This window comes from Urocampus carinirostris, chromosome 3 (assembly GCF_059441175.1).
Source record: "Urocampus carinirostris isolate Australia breed hairy pipefish chromosome 3, RoL_Ucar_1.0, whole genome shotgun sequence".
In the NCBI taxonomy this organism is placed as follows: Eukaryota; Metazoa; Chordata; class Actinopteri; order Syngnathiformes; family Syngnathidae; genus Urocampus; species Urocampus carinirostris.
In genome coordinates, this window is record NC_142351.1 from 41,641,529 (window position 1) to 41,659,063 (window position 17,535).

The window sequence follows — 17,535 nt, forward strand, 5'->3', positions numbered from 1 at the left end:
TGTATACCGGATGGTACCCATCATTGACAAATTTGCGTTTTCCCATACAGATTTCCTTGTACGTCGTACTCGAAAAACTGTACAGGTTGACAGGTATGCACTTCTCCCTGCCCAGCACCGTCGGCACCAAAGGTAAATATGTCAGTATTCCCGTTTGCAGCATTTGTGACATTTGTACAAAATAACTCTTGCTTGCACCTGGTTTTGAAACCATTATTTGAAAAGAAATTGCAGGAGGAAAAAGGGTTTAAAGTGGTTTATTTGTTGATATGGGACACAGGCTATCTCATTATTCTTCTTACATAAAATTTTTTTAAATCATCCAACCCCACACAGTGAAACAAAATGCTGTGAAAATTTGGATTTTGTCTGGAGAGTGGGATTGGCCGTTGTGCTGAAAAATATTTTAAAAGACATGAAATGGCTGGCTCAAAAAATAAAATAAATATATTTTTCTATATGGCTGTTTGGGTAAAAAACGTTTCCTTAGCCCTTATCTAAAATGCAGTTTTCCATCCCGCTGCCATCCGGGTTTGATTCCCGTTGTATTCTCTGTTTTGCAATTTTGAACAACTATCCATGTCCCTAGTGGCCTTGTGGTAATGATTCAGTGCTCTAACCATTGCTCCCGTTTCGATCCCCACAACTGTTCAATAATTGCACTAATATGTGTCCAATTTTGTCCGCACACCGGTTTATAAGGCGCACATTCAAATTTCTCGCCAATTTGGGGTTTTTGGGTGTGCCCTACCATCTGGAGAATATTGGATATTTTAGGGGGGATATATCTTCTTTCAGGGGTTTTGTCTTTATTTAATTTAAAGTTTGAGAATAACAGAGAAAATAAAGAACAAAATCGATATAGAGAATCATTTTGAATATTTTTCCTTAGTGCAGTAACTGTGTGTTATGTCTGGAGAGGTGGGTGCGGTGAGTGTAAATGAGTGTTTTTTTAAGAGAGAAAGAGAGAGCGCAGCAAGAGAGTGAGAGAGAGAGGGGGGAGAGAGAGAGAGAGAGAGAGAGAGAGAGAGAGAGAGAGAGAGAGAGAGAGAGAGAGCAGCAAGTGAGATAGAGCGCATTCAGAATCAGAGAGGAGCAAGGATGAGAGACGGAGCTAAAAAGAGCTGTCAAGCTGCTTGGAGGCAGTATTGAAACCACTGGTATTTTTTACCTCTTCTTCCCCGGAATACGTTCTCACCACATCTTTGATGCACATGGAAAACTCAAAGACAAAGGACCACAGATGGTGTTTCTACATGCTTACAAACCCTTGAATAAGTTTCACAATTTGGACTCATGCCTAGCATACTGGGATTATTTTAAAGCCCTACCTTTGAAATTTGGACGAACATAGCAGTTGGATAAATACTGTATTGTATTTGTAAGAGGTCTTTATGAATCATACATGTATTGATTTTAACAGTGCACCACTTTTGCTGCGGTGTATGCACCTGAACACACCGCAACTTACACCAGGAGAGTTTGGACATTTGTGACCTGGCTGGTACCAAGACCGAGGTGCCGGAAGATGCGTGGACTAGCAACAGTGGTTTTTGTACTCCACTTTGGAGCCACTTTCTGTGGGGCATGGAAAGCATCTCAGCCTCGACTGCAGTTCACGCACTCCGGTAAGAAAAAACAAATGTAATTGAATTATCCTTATTGTCATTGACATTATCGTTGTGAAACATTGTATGCAATGAGATTAGACATGGCCCTCCTGGGTGAACATGTATGAAATAGTTACAAGAGAAATATAAGATAAAAGATTGCCAGCATAAATAAGCAAACAATGTTGTGCTTAGTGACTGGTCTAAGTTTTAAAGTCAGTGTTGGGCACGTAACTTTAAAAAAATAATTAGTAATAGCTACTCACTACTTCTACCAAAAATAGCCGAGTCAGTGACTGAATTACTGTATAGTAAAAGTAAATAGTTACAAGGTAAAGTAACTTTTTCCGTTCCTTCAAAAAGAAGTTGTATGTCAAAGAATTTGACATTTTCTGAGCACAAATAAAAGACCGCGGTTACATCTACGACCAGGGGGAAAATAAACAAAAAAGACAAAAATGGGAAAAAGAAACAAAAGAAAAATTACAATAACTAAAGGAAAATAGGAGATAAAAGAAGAAAAAAGAATGAACTTTACATTTTTATATAAACACGTTGACACTGAAAAACACAGGAAATATAACTAAAATATTTATAAATCTACAAAGAAAGATAAAATACAAATAATTGTAACCTTTTCAATGCCGAACGAATATACAGTATATTCAATGACACAGAATCTCCATAAAGTGCATATTGACCAATCATAAGAAAAAAAGGTTTCTCTGAGGGAACCAGCTGATGATTAGTGGGGAACCGGCTCCTTTCGTTCACATCCAAGAGGCAGCTCATCAAGAGTTTTTTTTTATAACAACACGAGTCAGGGTGCTCTAATTTTTTGCAAATCCGTCCTCATTCGCTATTTCTTTCGGAACGGTAGTAAATACTATATCCCTAAGCACCATCTAACTATATTGACCCTTTGCACGTGATGCCACGTGGCCGTCCCCAGCAGAATTGAAACTCTTTGTGGTTAAGGGCTATACAAATAAAAATGACTTGACTTGACTTGAATTAAATCTATGCTGGATGGCAGAAACACCCTAGCGGCCAGCACTTGAACTAGGATTTGAATTGTAACAAATAACAATAACAAAGGCAGAAAAATAGAACCATCACTCTTTGCGATGGTGATTTACTGCTGTGCAGTGGGCAAGGTTGTAAGCCTGATTTGGAATTGTTTCTCTGTTGATGAAGACAGAAAAAGGCGATGTTTATGTGCAAATAGAGGAGAGGGACTTGTGTGGTGCAGAGGTGCGACCCTGGCAGCCCTGAAGTTTTCCAGGGTTTGCAGCAAACATTTTTTTTTTGCAAGCAATTTTATGTTGAGTAGGTACAAGTCACGTCAAAGATACTCAAAATTAGCTAGTGCTAACTAGCAAGTTTAGTGTCTTACAGTTTCCATTTGTGAATATGTCAGGAGAAAGACTGTATAGATCGCTAGCTATCTTTGTTAATGCTATCCTCCGTTTGTCTAAATTGCGGCCATTGTGCTTTTTTTTCAAGTTGAGCCACTTCATCTGTCAGCTGCGCAATATTCGTTTGACCAGTCATAGCCATAGTATAGCTTTTTTAGTTGTTGTCATCGACTGTTTACTGCCTTTGTCCACTGTTTACAACAGGCAACTGCCGTCCGTTATGGTGTCGTCACGTGGTTGGATCACGTGTGTGCAAAGGGTCAATATGGTAGTCGCTATTTTGAATGGTGACATGATCCGAAAAGTCAACAAAGCGCCGCTGAGCGTCAGGTGTGCGGGTGTTCTGCAACCCAAGTAACTCACTGCTTAAGACTGTCAGTAATGGAAACGGCGTTAAAGGTAAAAGATTGAGTGCCTGTGTTACCTAACGGCAGGAAAAAATAATTTGATCACACAGTTACTGAGAAAAATATTGCCATTACATACTGGCATTATTCCCAACAATGATGATAGTGCAATGAAAGAAGGGTGCATTGTAACAGTAGCGCAATAAAAGTAGTGCAATAACATTTATCAGCGACAAAAACAATTTAGCACCAACCAAAATAATTTCCAAATGAGTCCCAAATAAATATTCTCACAGTTTTGCGCACTTGTTTAGGGTGGTGATGTCCCTGGGGAAAGGACTGTCTCTGAGCCAGTTAATCCTTGTTTCGCCTGCAAGAGGGAAACAGGAAGTGGTGGCTTTGGTGACAAGAAACACTTTTTGATCTGTTCCGGTTTCACCTGTTAATCAGTCCATCACTCGACACCCACAAAATCCGACAATATGTGGTGTGATTGACGTAGTAGTTCAGCAAGTCAAATTTTTTTCACCGAGGGCCACATCAGCGTAATGGCTTTCCTCAAAGGGTCTGATGTAACTATAAATGTCGCTAAACATAATTGGTATGTAAAATAATTGTAACTACTTCATGTAAAATAACCTATTTAGTGATTCAAGTCACAAACCTTTCAGTTGTATTGAAAAAAATGTCACTACAAACATATAATCTTATGAATTAGATACAGCAATAACTCTACATTCGACCTGCTTGAGCTACGATAAATTCAAAACCATTTTTGCCCGCTACACAAGAGAAATTCCAAGGCCTGAGAATCTCCAGACGTCAACACTAGAGACCGGGCTTTAAGTAATTTTATAATCATCATATTCCAGAAATTTTATTTTCAATTATGATTTGAATGTTTTTATAATGATCAGGAAGATGTGTTTTATACTTATTCAGGGTTAACTTTTGGGAGGCTGGGAATAAATTATTTGGTTTCGAGTCATTTCGTATCTGGAAATTATTTATAACAAAATACTCCACAAGCTCTTTTACTTATGAACACATATTAAACCGAGAATTTGTTGACGCACAGGAAAAAAAGTGGAGAGGCTGGTAAACATCAGAATGGACTATGCAAATCAGTGTTGGGGCACGGTAAGTAATAGTATGATAATGGGATAAACTCTAATGCAATTTTGTATGTCATCTGTACCCCTAGTAGTTATGTATTAGCCCTCTCACCGCCACTATTCAGGTTTGAGTCCCATTGCATACAATGTTTTGCAAGTTTGGTCAGCGGCACACATTTAAGTATTGCAATAATATGTACCCATACACATGGAAGCTCTTACTGTAGTCTCGGCTTCATGCACCTAATAGTACGGTGCACATTATGTATCAGAAATATATGATAAAAGACTTTTTTGGGGGGTGCGCCCTATAATCCAGTATTCTTATTTGTGCAGAGAATACGGGACTTCTTTGTCCTGTGCCTATTCTTTATAGGAAGAGTTTAGATTTCCCAGTTTTTTGCCACAGTTTGTATCATCCCCATGTGCCAGCATGTGTCACAATGCACAACCACTTTGAATCATCATGCGGGTGTTCCACATGAGCAAGGTCTGCACGAGTGGAATGAATAGCTCAATTGTCATGGAGTCTTCACTGGAATATGTGCGCAGCCCCTGCCCACAGTCCTCTGAACTCGAGGGATCAGAGAATTTTTGGGTTGGGCCTCGCTGAAGATAAGATCCGAGGATGACATTTATGACACTGCAGTGAATCAATCTTCACGGGGAGGCTTTACCCCCCCAAATGCTTTAAAGGTGGGTTGTATTGTTTCAGGTGTCTTTAGATAATTAAAAGTAGAATATATTGTTCTATTAAATGTGTGTTAACAGCGCCCAACTGAGTTCAAAGAGCCTTTATATTTTTCCCACCGTGTGTCACGGTTTCCATGGCGCCCAATTGGCGCCAGCTGCAGCTTGTTGACAGATTGGCTTCCCTTCTATTTAAGCTCAGTGCTCTCACTCACCCTTTGTCAGCCCGTCAACGAACTTCTGCACCCGCTAGACGTGGGTTCTGACTCTGTCCGGTTTCCCGTTTGTGTATCCTGTCCGGTTTTAATCCCGTCTGTTTAGTCCTGTTTTGATTTCAGTCTCCAGTCTCCAACTGGTATCGTGCCCGTCATTCTCGTCCTGGCTGATATCTGTCACCAGTCTCCTATATCTGTTAGCAATCCTTTCAATCCTGTTCTGTCCGGTATCGGCTCATGTAACTTGTATCGATCTCGTTGGTCTCTTGCTTTCTGGTTTTCCACGACAGACTTCTGTCTTTCTTCTTTCACCCAGCGATCGCCGAATCACTGGCGTTTTGTGTTTACGTGCATAACTGCCCCATTTCCCGTAAAATAAAAGCTTGTGTGAGAAACGTCACGCAATTGGGTTCTTCTCCTGTTCTGGTTCTTGACACCGTGCCTGATTTCATCTTACTTTTAACAAAGCTGTTCGGGACACGCACATTTGGTTGAAGGTAGAGGGGCATAAGGGAGGGGGAGAAGTTGGAGAGTGATTTTATGCCCATCATCAGTTTTTTGTTAGTCTAACTTGAAAATGGTAAAAAAACAAAAGGGCTGTTACAAATACAGTCCAAACACCCACCTAAAACTAATAAAAAAAGAAAAAAAGAAGAGTTTATTCGTGCACGTCTAAAAAAGTGCCATACTAGCACGTGCCACGCAAGAACCTTAAGATGCTTCAATGATGACACAAGCCAGAAGATGGCGTTAGCGATTTGAAAAGTTCTGTGCAGCACTTTTAACATTTTTGAATCCTCCACATGAAAGATTTGGCATCGTTTGCATACATTTTTGTTTTTTTGGGGTTTGTGGTAGAATTTTCAATATTGATAAGCCCTTTCAGGTCCTTACACTATCACAAAGATCACAAATGCTTCGTGTAAGTCAGGAAAAATTCAAATTTCAATGGTTTTACAACGATGTTTTTGGATATGTAAAAACCAATTTTTCCCAGTTGCGAGGTTCTGCTCTTTTTTTGCACTAGGCAAACTCTGTGACTCAGCTTTAATTATGACCTAAAATGTCCTAATGTTAGAAATGAAATTAGTTTAAAAAACACAAGAAAACCGTTCACTAAGAGCAAATTTTTTGATCTGCAAGGGGCTATGCATTCATTTTCTAAACAGTAGGAACAGAAAAATGTTGTCATTTAAATATGATAACGTTTTTTTTCCATGTTTTGGGAAAAAAAACAGTTTATTTAAGTAGTGTTATCTTATTAGTCTCATTCTACAGCAAGTTTTATATTAGTTGGCCGTTTAAGTTCCACTCCTCGTTCCAACTAAGCGATCATCTAAAAGCTTTAAGGACACATAGGGATGGCAGAATGGCTTTCATTTACTCCGTAAAATGAGGCATTCGGTGTACTTATAAAAAAGAGGGAACTCATAACCCAAGTTACAATCCTTTGACAATCTGAAGTTTTATTTTAACACGCCCAAGGTCCACCGCCGTCCGTCCTCTGCAAACATACTCCTAACTTGTTGCATCCCACTGCACCCATACATTTTTGACACTGCACAGTTACTTATCAGTGACAGCTTTAAAACAGGGGGATGCATGGTTTTTTTTTGAAGACGGAGAGGAGGGGGCTTCTGTACAGATTATTCTATTCTATTCACAACAATATTTGATGCCTCTGAGCAGGTATCAATCCAGTTTGTCTCGTCCTGTCCGGTATCTTGCTCCAGTACCTGGTATTGACTCTGTCTCTCCTGCTCTGTAGGGTATATTGCTCGTGTATCCAGTATCCTGTATCGATCCTGTCTTTCCCGTCCTGTCTGGTATCTTGCTCCAGTATCCGGTATCGATCCCGTTTGTCCCGTCCTGTCTGGTATCTTGCTCCGGTATCGATCTCGTCTGTCCAGTCCTGTCCGGTATCTTGCTCTAGTATCCGGTATCAATCCCGTCTGTCTTGTCCTGTCCGTTTTCCTGCTCGTGTAACCAGTATCCGGTATCGATCCCGTCCATCCCGTCCTGTCTGGTATTCTGCCTGTGTACCTGGTATCGATCCCGTCTGTCCCGCCCTGTCCGGTATCTGCTCGTGTATCCTGTATCTGGTATCGATCCCGTCTGTCCGGTCCGGTTTCGATCTCTTCTGCACAGCGATCGCCGAATCGCTGGCGTTTGTGTTCCCGCGCATGACTGCCCCTTTCCCGTAAAATAAGATTGTGTGAAAACATTACGCGTCTGGGTCCACCGTGTGTCCGGGTTCTGACACATGTGACTCTAAAAGTAACTGTCTAGTTACAAATTATCATCTCATCTCATCATCATAATATATATATATATATATATATATATATATATATATATATATATATATATATATATATATATATATATATATATATATATATATATATATATATATTAGGGTGGAGCTTATGTGAGCAATTTTTTTTTTCATGCATTCTTTTATCTTACCCCGCGAAAATGTTCCACCTCCCCCAAAAACTACTCAGCAGAAGTTTCATTAATGTAAGTTGCTAATTAACAGGTAGCTCAATCACTGTATACATTTGAATTAGCGCCCATTCAAGCCGGTTACACACACAAAATAATGAAGACTTAGGTAGAGAATACAAACAAGAAGAAAAACTCAGTCCTTTATAAGAGTCTCTTTATGGCTGTCAGGAATAGTTTTTCAGTGTTTTTCAGCAATTTGCAGCAGATGCTGCAGATCAGTTTCATCTTTTGTGATATGACCACAATATTCCTGAATCAGCGCCACACCTCGTTCTGCAAGATTATTAACCACACTGAAAGCTTGTTTGAAGTCATCCCGTGATTCCCATTCCTGTGGTTCAACATCAAGATAGCCAACAGAAAGGTCTATGATTTTGAAGAAAGTGCTAGATCTAGAGGACACAAAGTTTTCTAGACATTCGCTAGTAACTGTCTAAATCTACAAATATCCTCTTTTGAAAATCCTGTTCAGCGGTTTCATCTATGTTGTCCTTATTTTTCATTGCAGCCACCATGAGTTGTTTCGTTGATGTACTGACTTGATTGTCAAACAAAGCGAGTGTAACCATTTCTGGTGTTGGAATTGGAAAATTTCTGAAGAGCAGCCTTAGATATAGCAGCATTTATGTTTAAATATTCCACCTAAGCCCCGCGACCCTAATGAGGATAAGCGGTACGGATGATGAGATGAGATGAGATGAGATGAGATGAGATGAGATGAGATTCCACCTAAGACTTTAAAAGCTGCAGATCAGTGCGAGGGGTACTTGCAGCAAGAGGTGCCATGATCCAGGCCTTCACGTAGATCATTACTGTGACACACACGCCTAGGAGTGCTAGTTTTTCCCTTCTAGTCAAACGGAACTGGGATGGAAACATCCATATTTCTAAAGAATAAATCTGATATGTCATGACTTGTTCCTGGTTTATCATCTTCCGAACTACTACTGCTTCATGATTAGTGAACTGACTCAGTCGCAATTCTTTGCTCAGCTTGAGGTTCTAGGCGTTGTTTAAGTCTTTTTCTTTCTCTGCTAATTTTTTGTCAACACTTGTCATTGACCCCTTTCTTCTCTTTGCTATTTGAGCCAACAAAAACTCTTTGTCTTCTGGAATTGTCATAATGTTGAGAGCATTAGCACGAGCAATGTCAAATAGGTCATCAAGTTCTTCTTCGAACTCACTTTACTTGGCTTTTTGTGTTGCTGTTTGTTGTCCTTTGTTCTTTTTTAGCAAACACCATGCTTGAAAATGTTTTTAAAGTTTAGTTTGATAATTTTGTGGATCTCAAATTGGAATTGTTTGAATATACTGAATATTTACCTGATGCTGATCTTTGAATGTCAATCGCTTCTTGGAGGACAAAGAAGGTCTGCCTGCCTTCCTTGTCTTCAAAAGTAGGTCAACGGAAATTATGCTAGCTGAATTAGAGTGATCTTGCTGAGCAATGACTTGTGGTTAATAATTGCTTGAGATATAAACTTACACTAATGTGGCTTATCCCAGCCTCTCTAGAACTCCCAATTAGGAAAACTGATAGAAAACAGCAAACTTCTCAGCAATTGAGCTACCTCTAAAATGTATTTTATTTAGACCAAACTGCACGGCGATTGTTCTTTTGTGTAATGGAACACAATTAGGAGGTAAGACAGTGATTTTTTGCAACTTTGAAAATAAGCTCCACCCTAATATACTGTATATCTCATCTCATCTCATTAGCCGTACCGCTTATCCTCATTAGGGTCGCGCGGGGCCTGGAGCCCATCCCAGCCATCTCCGGGCAGTGGGCAGGGGACACCCTGAACTGGTTGCCAGCCAATCGCAGGGCACACAGGGACAGACAACTCATTCGCTCATTCACACCTAAGGACAATTTGGACCGGCCAATTCACCTGTTTTTGGAATGTGGGAGGAAACCGGAGTGCCCGGAGGAAACCCACGCAAGCACGGGGAGAACATACAAACTCCGCACAGGAAGTCTGGAGCTGGATTTGAACCCACGACAGGTTCCCATGACATGAACTGTGCCGCACAGGCGCTAACCACTGCTCAGCCGTGCTGCCCCCAAATATATATATACATATATATATATATATATAAACATTTTTAATTATGGTCATGTGGTAATAACAATTGAGTTACAAAATTGTATTAGAACGTGTTAAAGTACTCGTTACTGATAAAAGTAATGGTATTGCAGGAATGTGTCCTTTTGTAACACGTTACTCTCAAACCGGCAAGAAAATGAAATGAAAAGAAGTCAATTGAGAAATTTGGGGTCAAAATCAAGCTTTAAAAATGGTTCAGGATGTTGATATGTGTACAGAGTCCCAGAACACCTACCGGTAGTTGCTTTTCTATGAATAAGTTTGCATGGATTCGATTTAATGTTTCCACATACGTGTGTGTGTGTGTGTTTGTGTGAGAGAGAGAGAAGTGTATTTTAATCTATGGATGATAATGTGTTTATTTTTGCCAAGATTAGAAAGAGAAAGTCCATGTTGTATTGTGATTTACTTTGGCACAGTGGTCTGTGTGGACGTGGGCGAGGACGTGTGCTGTGTCTCTCTGTGGGAGTTCCATGCTGTGGTTATTTCCCTTTTCACCACTTTCATTTAACAGATGGAACACATTTTCTGGTATTGTGTTTTTTCTGTAATACAACCTGTTATGTTATAGGTTTTTTTCTTTTATGTAATTTGCGATATACATTTGAATTAGGCTTTCAATTTTTTGTTAAAGTAATAAATCAATCGAATCAATTATTAATCACATCAACCAATCTCTGGATACAGTATATTTTATGCAATAGCAAAGTACTTATATAATGCATTATTGCCACATGTAGGCAGAAACATAAAAGTTTTTGCAGGGCTATTGATCTCTTTAACATTTCATTTCGGACCCAATAATGGCGTTCACTCAACCAGAAAAAGTGTTGTCTTTGCTTGAAGCATTGACTATTGTTCAATGTGCAATTTACAGTAAATTAGGAAAGGAGCCACCAAAGAGGAAGTCAATAGTGAGATAGAATGGTAAATTCATAACAAGTGGGGGCTTATGCCCAGCTAAAAAATGGGACACCCCACAACTTCAGAATATGTCATTGAACAAGAATGAACTGTCTTCCAGCGGTGTCCCTGAAAATCATCCAGAAGAGCCAATAGGGAACGTCGGTGTCCTACAAATACTGCTTGCAGTGTTTTAAGAAAACGACTGTACATGATGCCCTACAAACTAGTTAGCACACTGATGAATCAGCTCGTCCCGACTTCTGTGCTGCAACGTAACAGAAGATGGAACATTACCATCTTGATGACCGGCTTGTTTTTAGTGATGAGGTGACTTTCCACCTACTCTAAATGGCATAGTTGACAAGCATAACAATCTGCAAATCCACATAAACGGCTTGAGCATCAGCAAGATTCCCCAAAGGTGACTGTGTTTTGTGATATGTCGAAGAAGGTGTTTACAGACCATTCTTCCTTGAAAGAGCAACAGCTAATGGTGCGTTGCAATGCTGGAAAACTGGTTAATGGATAAATTGAGTGAAAATAAGTCTGGTGACTTCATTTTCCAACAGGACGGAATGCCATCACATTGTAGCTTCAGTGTTTCTGAACACAACACTGACAGACAGATAGATTGGATGGTCTGTGTAGAGTAATCACAATCTCATCTTTGAACATTCTATGTAAAAAAAATAATAATGACAAGCTTCATGAATTTACCGTATGTGTTCTTAGGTCCGTAATGGTTTCTGAGATAGTCAATGTCAAAATGAACCAGAGACTTTTGGAACACCCTGTATATATGGAGCCCCCTTTAATCATGGAGCTTCCTGTTTGTCAAGTCAAGTCGTGTTTATTTATGTAGCCCTTTGCTGACATAAATGTATTTTTCCCCAAAATAGTAACTTTGTTGCTGCCATGGCTGACCAGTTAGTTACATCATAGCAATGTGTCATCCCTCTTTAGTCATCAAACTTACTGAGACTGAACTACAGCCCTAACCTCTCTTTGTTAATATGAATGCTGCATCGGCAAAATTCCGCACAATTGAGGAGAGACAATCAAATGATTATTCACTTCTGTGCACATGTTCTCACAAGTATGCTAGTTAGAAAGGAGACTTATTTAATCTAATTTGCTTCTTCATTGTTTTTGTAGTCTTTTGTTACTCATGGAAAGAATGTTGTTAAGAAATGGAACGAACGATGCAATTCAGTTTAGTTGTTAGAAACTGTAGCTTCATTGTGGTGCCGAAAAGATGATGCAACTTGAGGGAAACCGGCAACAAACATTTGTATTTAATTGTTATTTATATTTTGGTATAGTAATGCGGTGTCAGGCCCATCTTAAGCAAAGATCAATATGTACATTTTTAGCACTAAGAACCCATCAGTTTTAGGCTATATTTTGTCTTTAGCCATATTGTTTTTGTGGCAGAACGTTAATTTCATGGATATCTTCTACAAATGTGTAGATTGTCTGCCAAAAATACATCTTTCTCAAGACTAGAACTTAACCGCGGTGGGAATACATTTGAAAAGACTAACAAAAAATTGTCGTCTTCCATCAAAGCTGTTATTATAACACAAGATGTAAATTAGCTATCACAGCAAAGCAAGCACTGCAATTAGCATTAAATTACACACTTATAGATTGCATCTTATTAGGTTTTAAAGTGTCATTTTAGGTCATTTTAGATTTTAAGACAATCAATCTCAAAGGTACAGCAAGACTTAAAATGCTATATACTCCTCATACGCACATCATAAACACATTGCGCCACAAACAACGCTTGTTTTCCATGCCTCTTCACAAAAACCAGAAGCCTTCTAAATGCACAGCCACACAACATTCTCATTGGAGACTCCAAGCGAAATATGATGACACTGTGAACACTCCTATGATAATTCAGGCAGGCAGATGAGCATGATTACTTAATTTGTATGCATTTTGCAAGGGAGTTGCAAATTAATCTCTGCCTTTGGGGAAACGAGTGCAAGAAGTTCACGTTTCACCTGAATTCTTCTGAGATGCCGCTTATTCTAATCCCAATGTCCTTCCCTGAACAAATGCAAGTATTCCAGTTTAATTGTTAAAAGTTATTGCCTGCATTCATATTTGAGGGGTCTTTGTGTTCAAGAATTAAAAAATAATAAAACGGTGATTCAATATATCATTAGATGTATATAATTTACTTTATACATACAAAGTAGACATAATGAAGAGGTTTCCTTGCTTTGGAAAACCTGCAATGAAAGAATACCAAAACAGCTGTTTCCATGCATCCTTTACACCCTTGCAAATTTGGCTGTTTGGATTAAGTAGAAGGACATCAAGAAGCTTCCTTATCCCTGAAACAAAAGCTAACAGACATCCAACCCAGCTGTTGTCTGTGCACTTACATCGGCCTCAACGGACAGACTTAAAGTCAGCAAGCGCATCAAATTTTAATTTGTTTTAACGAATATTAGTCATCGTTATTACAAGTGAAGTATTTCTCATGGAAACCAAAAATTATTTATTAATCTATTATAATGATATTCTTATTTTACTCGGCATATATTGGTGACTGGGCAGCACGGCGGCGCAGTGGTTAGCGCTTGTGCGGCACAGTTCATGTCATGGGAACCTGTTGTGGGTTCAAATCCAGCTCCAGACTTCCTGTGCGGAGTTTGTATGTTCTCCCCGTGCTTGCGTGGGTTTCCTCCGGGCACTCCGGTTTCCTCCCACGTTCCAAAAACATGCATTTCAGGTGAATTGGCCGGTCCAAATTGTCCCTAGGTGTGAATGAGCGAATGAGTTGTCTGTCCCTGTGTGCCCTGCGATTGGCTGGCAACCAGTTCAGGGTGTCCCCTGCCCACTGCCCGGAGATGGCTGGGATGGGCTCCAGCCCCCCCGCGACCCTGATGAGGATAAGCGGTACGGCTGATGAGATGAGATGAGATGAGGAATTGGTGACTGATATAATTTTCTAAACTTTGCACAATACAGTTAATATAATAGTATAAATGCATCTATAACGATTTTAGGATTTGTAGTAATTTAATTATTCATAAAGTTGTGTTTCTATGTTGGCCAATACTTTGCAGCATCTGTGCTTTAAATTCCCATGGCTTAGATATACATTCTTTCTACGTTATTTATTTGAAAGTCCAAAATTGCAACACAACTGTTGCTTGATTCCTAATGTTCAAGTGTCCATTCAAGTCAAACACATCGTCTAACACATACAAACACATTTTTTTGGGGGATGTCCCATTCTTATTCAGCTGAACAAGAAAACTTAACTTAAAGATTTCATTCGAGACTTGGGAGGGCTCTATTTAGGGCTTTGGGTGTACCCCATTTGTCTTATGGTGTTATAGTCAGTTGTACAAAAGTATTCAGGAACAGAACATGTTGATTTTTTTTCATTTCCATCAGAAAATGATCGGTATAACCAAACCTTAACACATACAACAAGAGTGATTTGAACTGGAGAGACTTTCAGTGTCAGGAGTTAATCTATAGTTTAGCCTAAAGGACACAATTAAGAAAGAAATAAGCCTCGCAATGATTCCAATTCCCTTAACTATCAATTTGGTACAATTTCCCACTGTTCTACTATTTCTAATCTGGAGTTGGATCTCCTGTCTCCTCTGTTAAACCATTGCTTTCTAATTGACTTGTAGCCCCTCGGGCCCCCGCTAATTTAAACAATAGAGAGTTTCCTATTTTGTTGAGGTTTACATTTGAATAGACACAATCTTTAGCGCCTCTTAAGCAATTAATGAATGATATATTTTTTAGATTCACTCCATCAAAAGTTCCTATCACTTTAGCTGTCCGATGGAATGAAATGCACATTGCAAATTTACTAATCTCGAGCAAGTAACAGACTGAAAAGGATCACGAGTGACAAAAAACAACTTCATATTCCTGTCTCATTCATTCTATTCGGGGTAAACAGTATGTATGAAAAACAAAAATGTGTCTATATGTCCATTGTCTTTCAACACAATACATACAACACCAAGGCAGATGAAAATATGCAAATACAAATAATCATTTGGTCCTGCCAAGGATCAAATCTTTATTTCAATCGAGGGGACGCCCCTTTTCTGAAGAAATGCTAATCACCTTAGTCTTCCTAGGTTGAATAGCACTCTTTGCCAGCCAAATAGCATCTGATTTCTGTTCCCGTAGACCAACACAAACATTTCCTAGGATCAAGTCAATCCGACATTCCTATTGCTATTCAAACATGAAGCGACCACAAGAATATTTAATGATGAGGAGATTTTCCAAGTGACACAAAAGGTTGGAAGTAGGCCTTCCCTTTCCTGTTTAAAAAGATTGTCTTATCAGGAAGTCTTTGTACACATGGATTCTCTTTGAATATCTTTCGGTCCAGCTTTGTAAGCAACAATTAATCATAAACTTGAAAACTACTCATGATGAAAATTTCGGGTGATCTGAAGCTTTATTGGACAGTTTTTCATTGGTCTTGCACTGTGTGTCCTAAGTGTGCTTTAAAACTGAGCCAAGAAGTAGATCATTATTACTCTGATTACTTGTTTTTTTTCTAAATAGCCTGTAAGTCATACAGTACCCAACTCAAGGCAAAGCACTTCATACTCCAAGCAAAATGAAAGAAAGTAGCTTGTTGTAAATGGAAGAAACCTAAACATAATGGAACACAACTTAGAAACACTGTCATGTTGAAACAAAGGAGAAAAATGGATGCACCAGATCAAGACCTGCACTGCAAAAAAATCTGGTTAGAAAATAAATGAAACATTTTTCTAATTTCTAAAGGTGGGGTCTATTGGGCCACCAGGGAGTGGCCAGGAATGGCCTATCTGCTTTTATCCTACTTTTATCAGAGCTGGGTGGGGTTCGGTTTGAGGAATGGGAGCTGGGTGCAATGATGGAGAGTGACATGCTCATTGCAGCAGGTTTTTTTTCATTTCTATTTTTCGGTTAGCATGAAAATGGTGAAAGAAAAGGTCTGTTTCAAGTACAGTGCAAATGCCAACCCAACCCCAAAAATAGATGAAAAAAGAAGGGTTTATCCAAGCGTGTCTAAGAAATGCACATACTTGCATGTGCATTATAAATCTCCATTCAAACACAATTTAATATGTCGGAAATAGCTTCAATTTCTGCAGGCTGTTAAGCACATGCAATATTAAGGTATAAATACCACTTTTAACATATATATATATATATATATATATATATATATATATATATATATATATATATATATATATATATATATATATATATATATATATATATATATATATATATATATATATATATATATATATATATATATATATATATATATATATTTTTTTTTTAATAATCCAAAGATACAGTTTTACAATTTTCAAAAAAGATACGCTTTGTCAAATATTCAGTCATTTACAGCATTAAAACATATTTTATACGCATGCATTAACATTCAACCATTAACCTTCAAGTTTTACTATTATAAAAAAACAATATTTCACATTATAATTTGTCAAAACGTTTTTTTCTGTTGTGTCAATAGCAATTAGCCTTGACTTTAATAGTTGGGCGTCAACCATTTCCGCTTTTATTCATAAGGGAACTAATGAGTGTTCCCCAAATATACCAGTAAAGTAGACCTCAATTTATCAAGTTTGTGCCTTTCACTTGGAGACAGACTGCAGTTTTATAATTATTATGATGATGATGATGATTAATCATAGGAGCTCAGTTCGATGTTTAGGCTGTGTACAGGCGTCTGGTCTGTTGGTGACAGAGTGCAGACATGAGGTCTGTGTGTTTGGTCGGCCCTTGACTTTAGCGTGTGCTCCAGTGTGAATGTTATGAGATCATGTGGGACATTAGGCAACAAGTCTTTAATTACAGTACCAGCTAGAAGTACTATATTTCTTTCTTAATCTTATTTAAAGTCTAAGTATAACCGTGTGATTTTCGTATGGCTAAATGTTCTTCCATTTGCTTCTTAGTAATGTAATATATTTTTTTTTCATACTTAGAACAGTGCCTCGTAACCCTGTTGGTGCTACCGAACCCCACCAGTTTCATATGTGCATTCACTGAACCCTACTTAAATTATGATTTTTTTTTGAGAATTCAAGTCATATAGATTTTCTAGTGGTGCACAAAATGAACCGTGCTGATCAAAACTAACACAGTGCATGAAAACTCCCAGTAACTTACAGAACTGCAATTCAGTGTGACCTCAGCTTTTGCTTTTGAGAGACCAGTTCAGATATGGGTAGCTTCACCTTGGCAATTGCTACTCTCATGTCATTTACGCATAAGTCTTTTCTCTTTTTTTCTTTTTATGCCCAGCGTCCTTGAAAAGGATTGCTTGATATGTTGTTAGAAACGGTATGAAGAAACTTAGGGCTTTTTTGGTAGTAACTGGATTATTTTTTATTTGTTGACACTGAAACACTAGGACCGTTGTTCTCCTGAAGAGTTGCTGTTGAACCTGGTCCTGCTGAAGTTCAATGGTTTTTGTTAAGGTATTCATCATTGCTGCCTCAACATTAAACGTGAATGGCTGTCGCACGGATGCTGTATATCAGTCTTGTACAAGGATGTATACGTCAAAAGACTTTGCAAGCTTAT

The 17,535-nt window shown here is 38.7% G+C and overlaps 1 protein-coding gene across 1 annotated transcript in view; it reads left to right on the top strand.

Annotated features, from left to right (window-relative positions):
• Positions 1 to 1,105: 1,105 nt before the first annotated feature.
• sema3h (sema domain, immunoglobulin domain (Ig), short basic domain, secreted, (semaphorin) 3H) overlaps positions 1,106 to 17,535 on the top strand; it is an 82,596-nt gene continuing 66,166 nt past the window's right edge. The window contains exon 1 of the mRNA XM_088331902.1: positions 1,106 to 1,628. Within this exon, the coding sequence (XP_088188028.1) occupies positions 1,529 to 1,628 (100 nt within the window). The 5' untranslated portion in view covers positions 1,106 to 1,528. The remainder of the gene's footprint in view (positions 1,629 to 17,535) is intronic.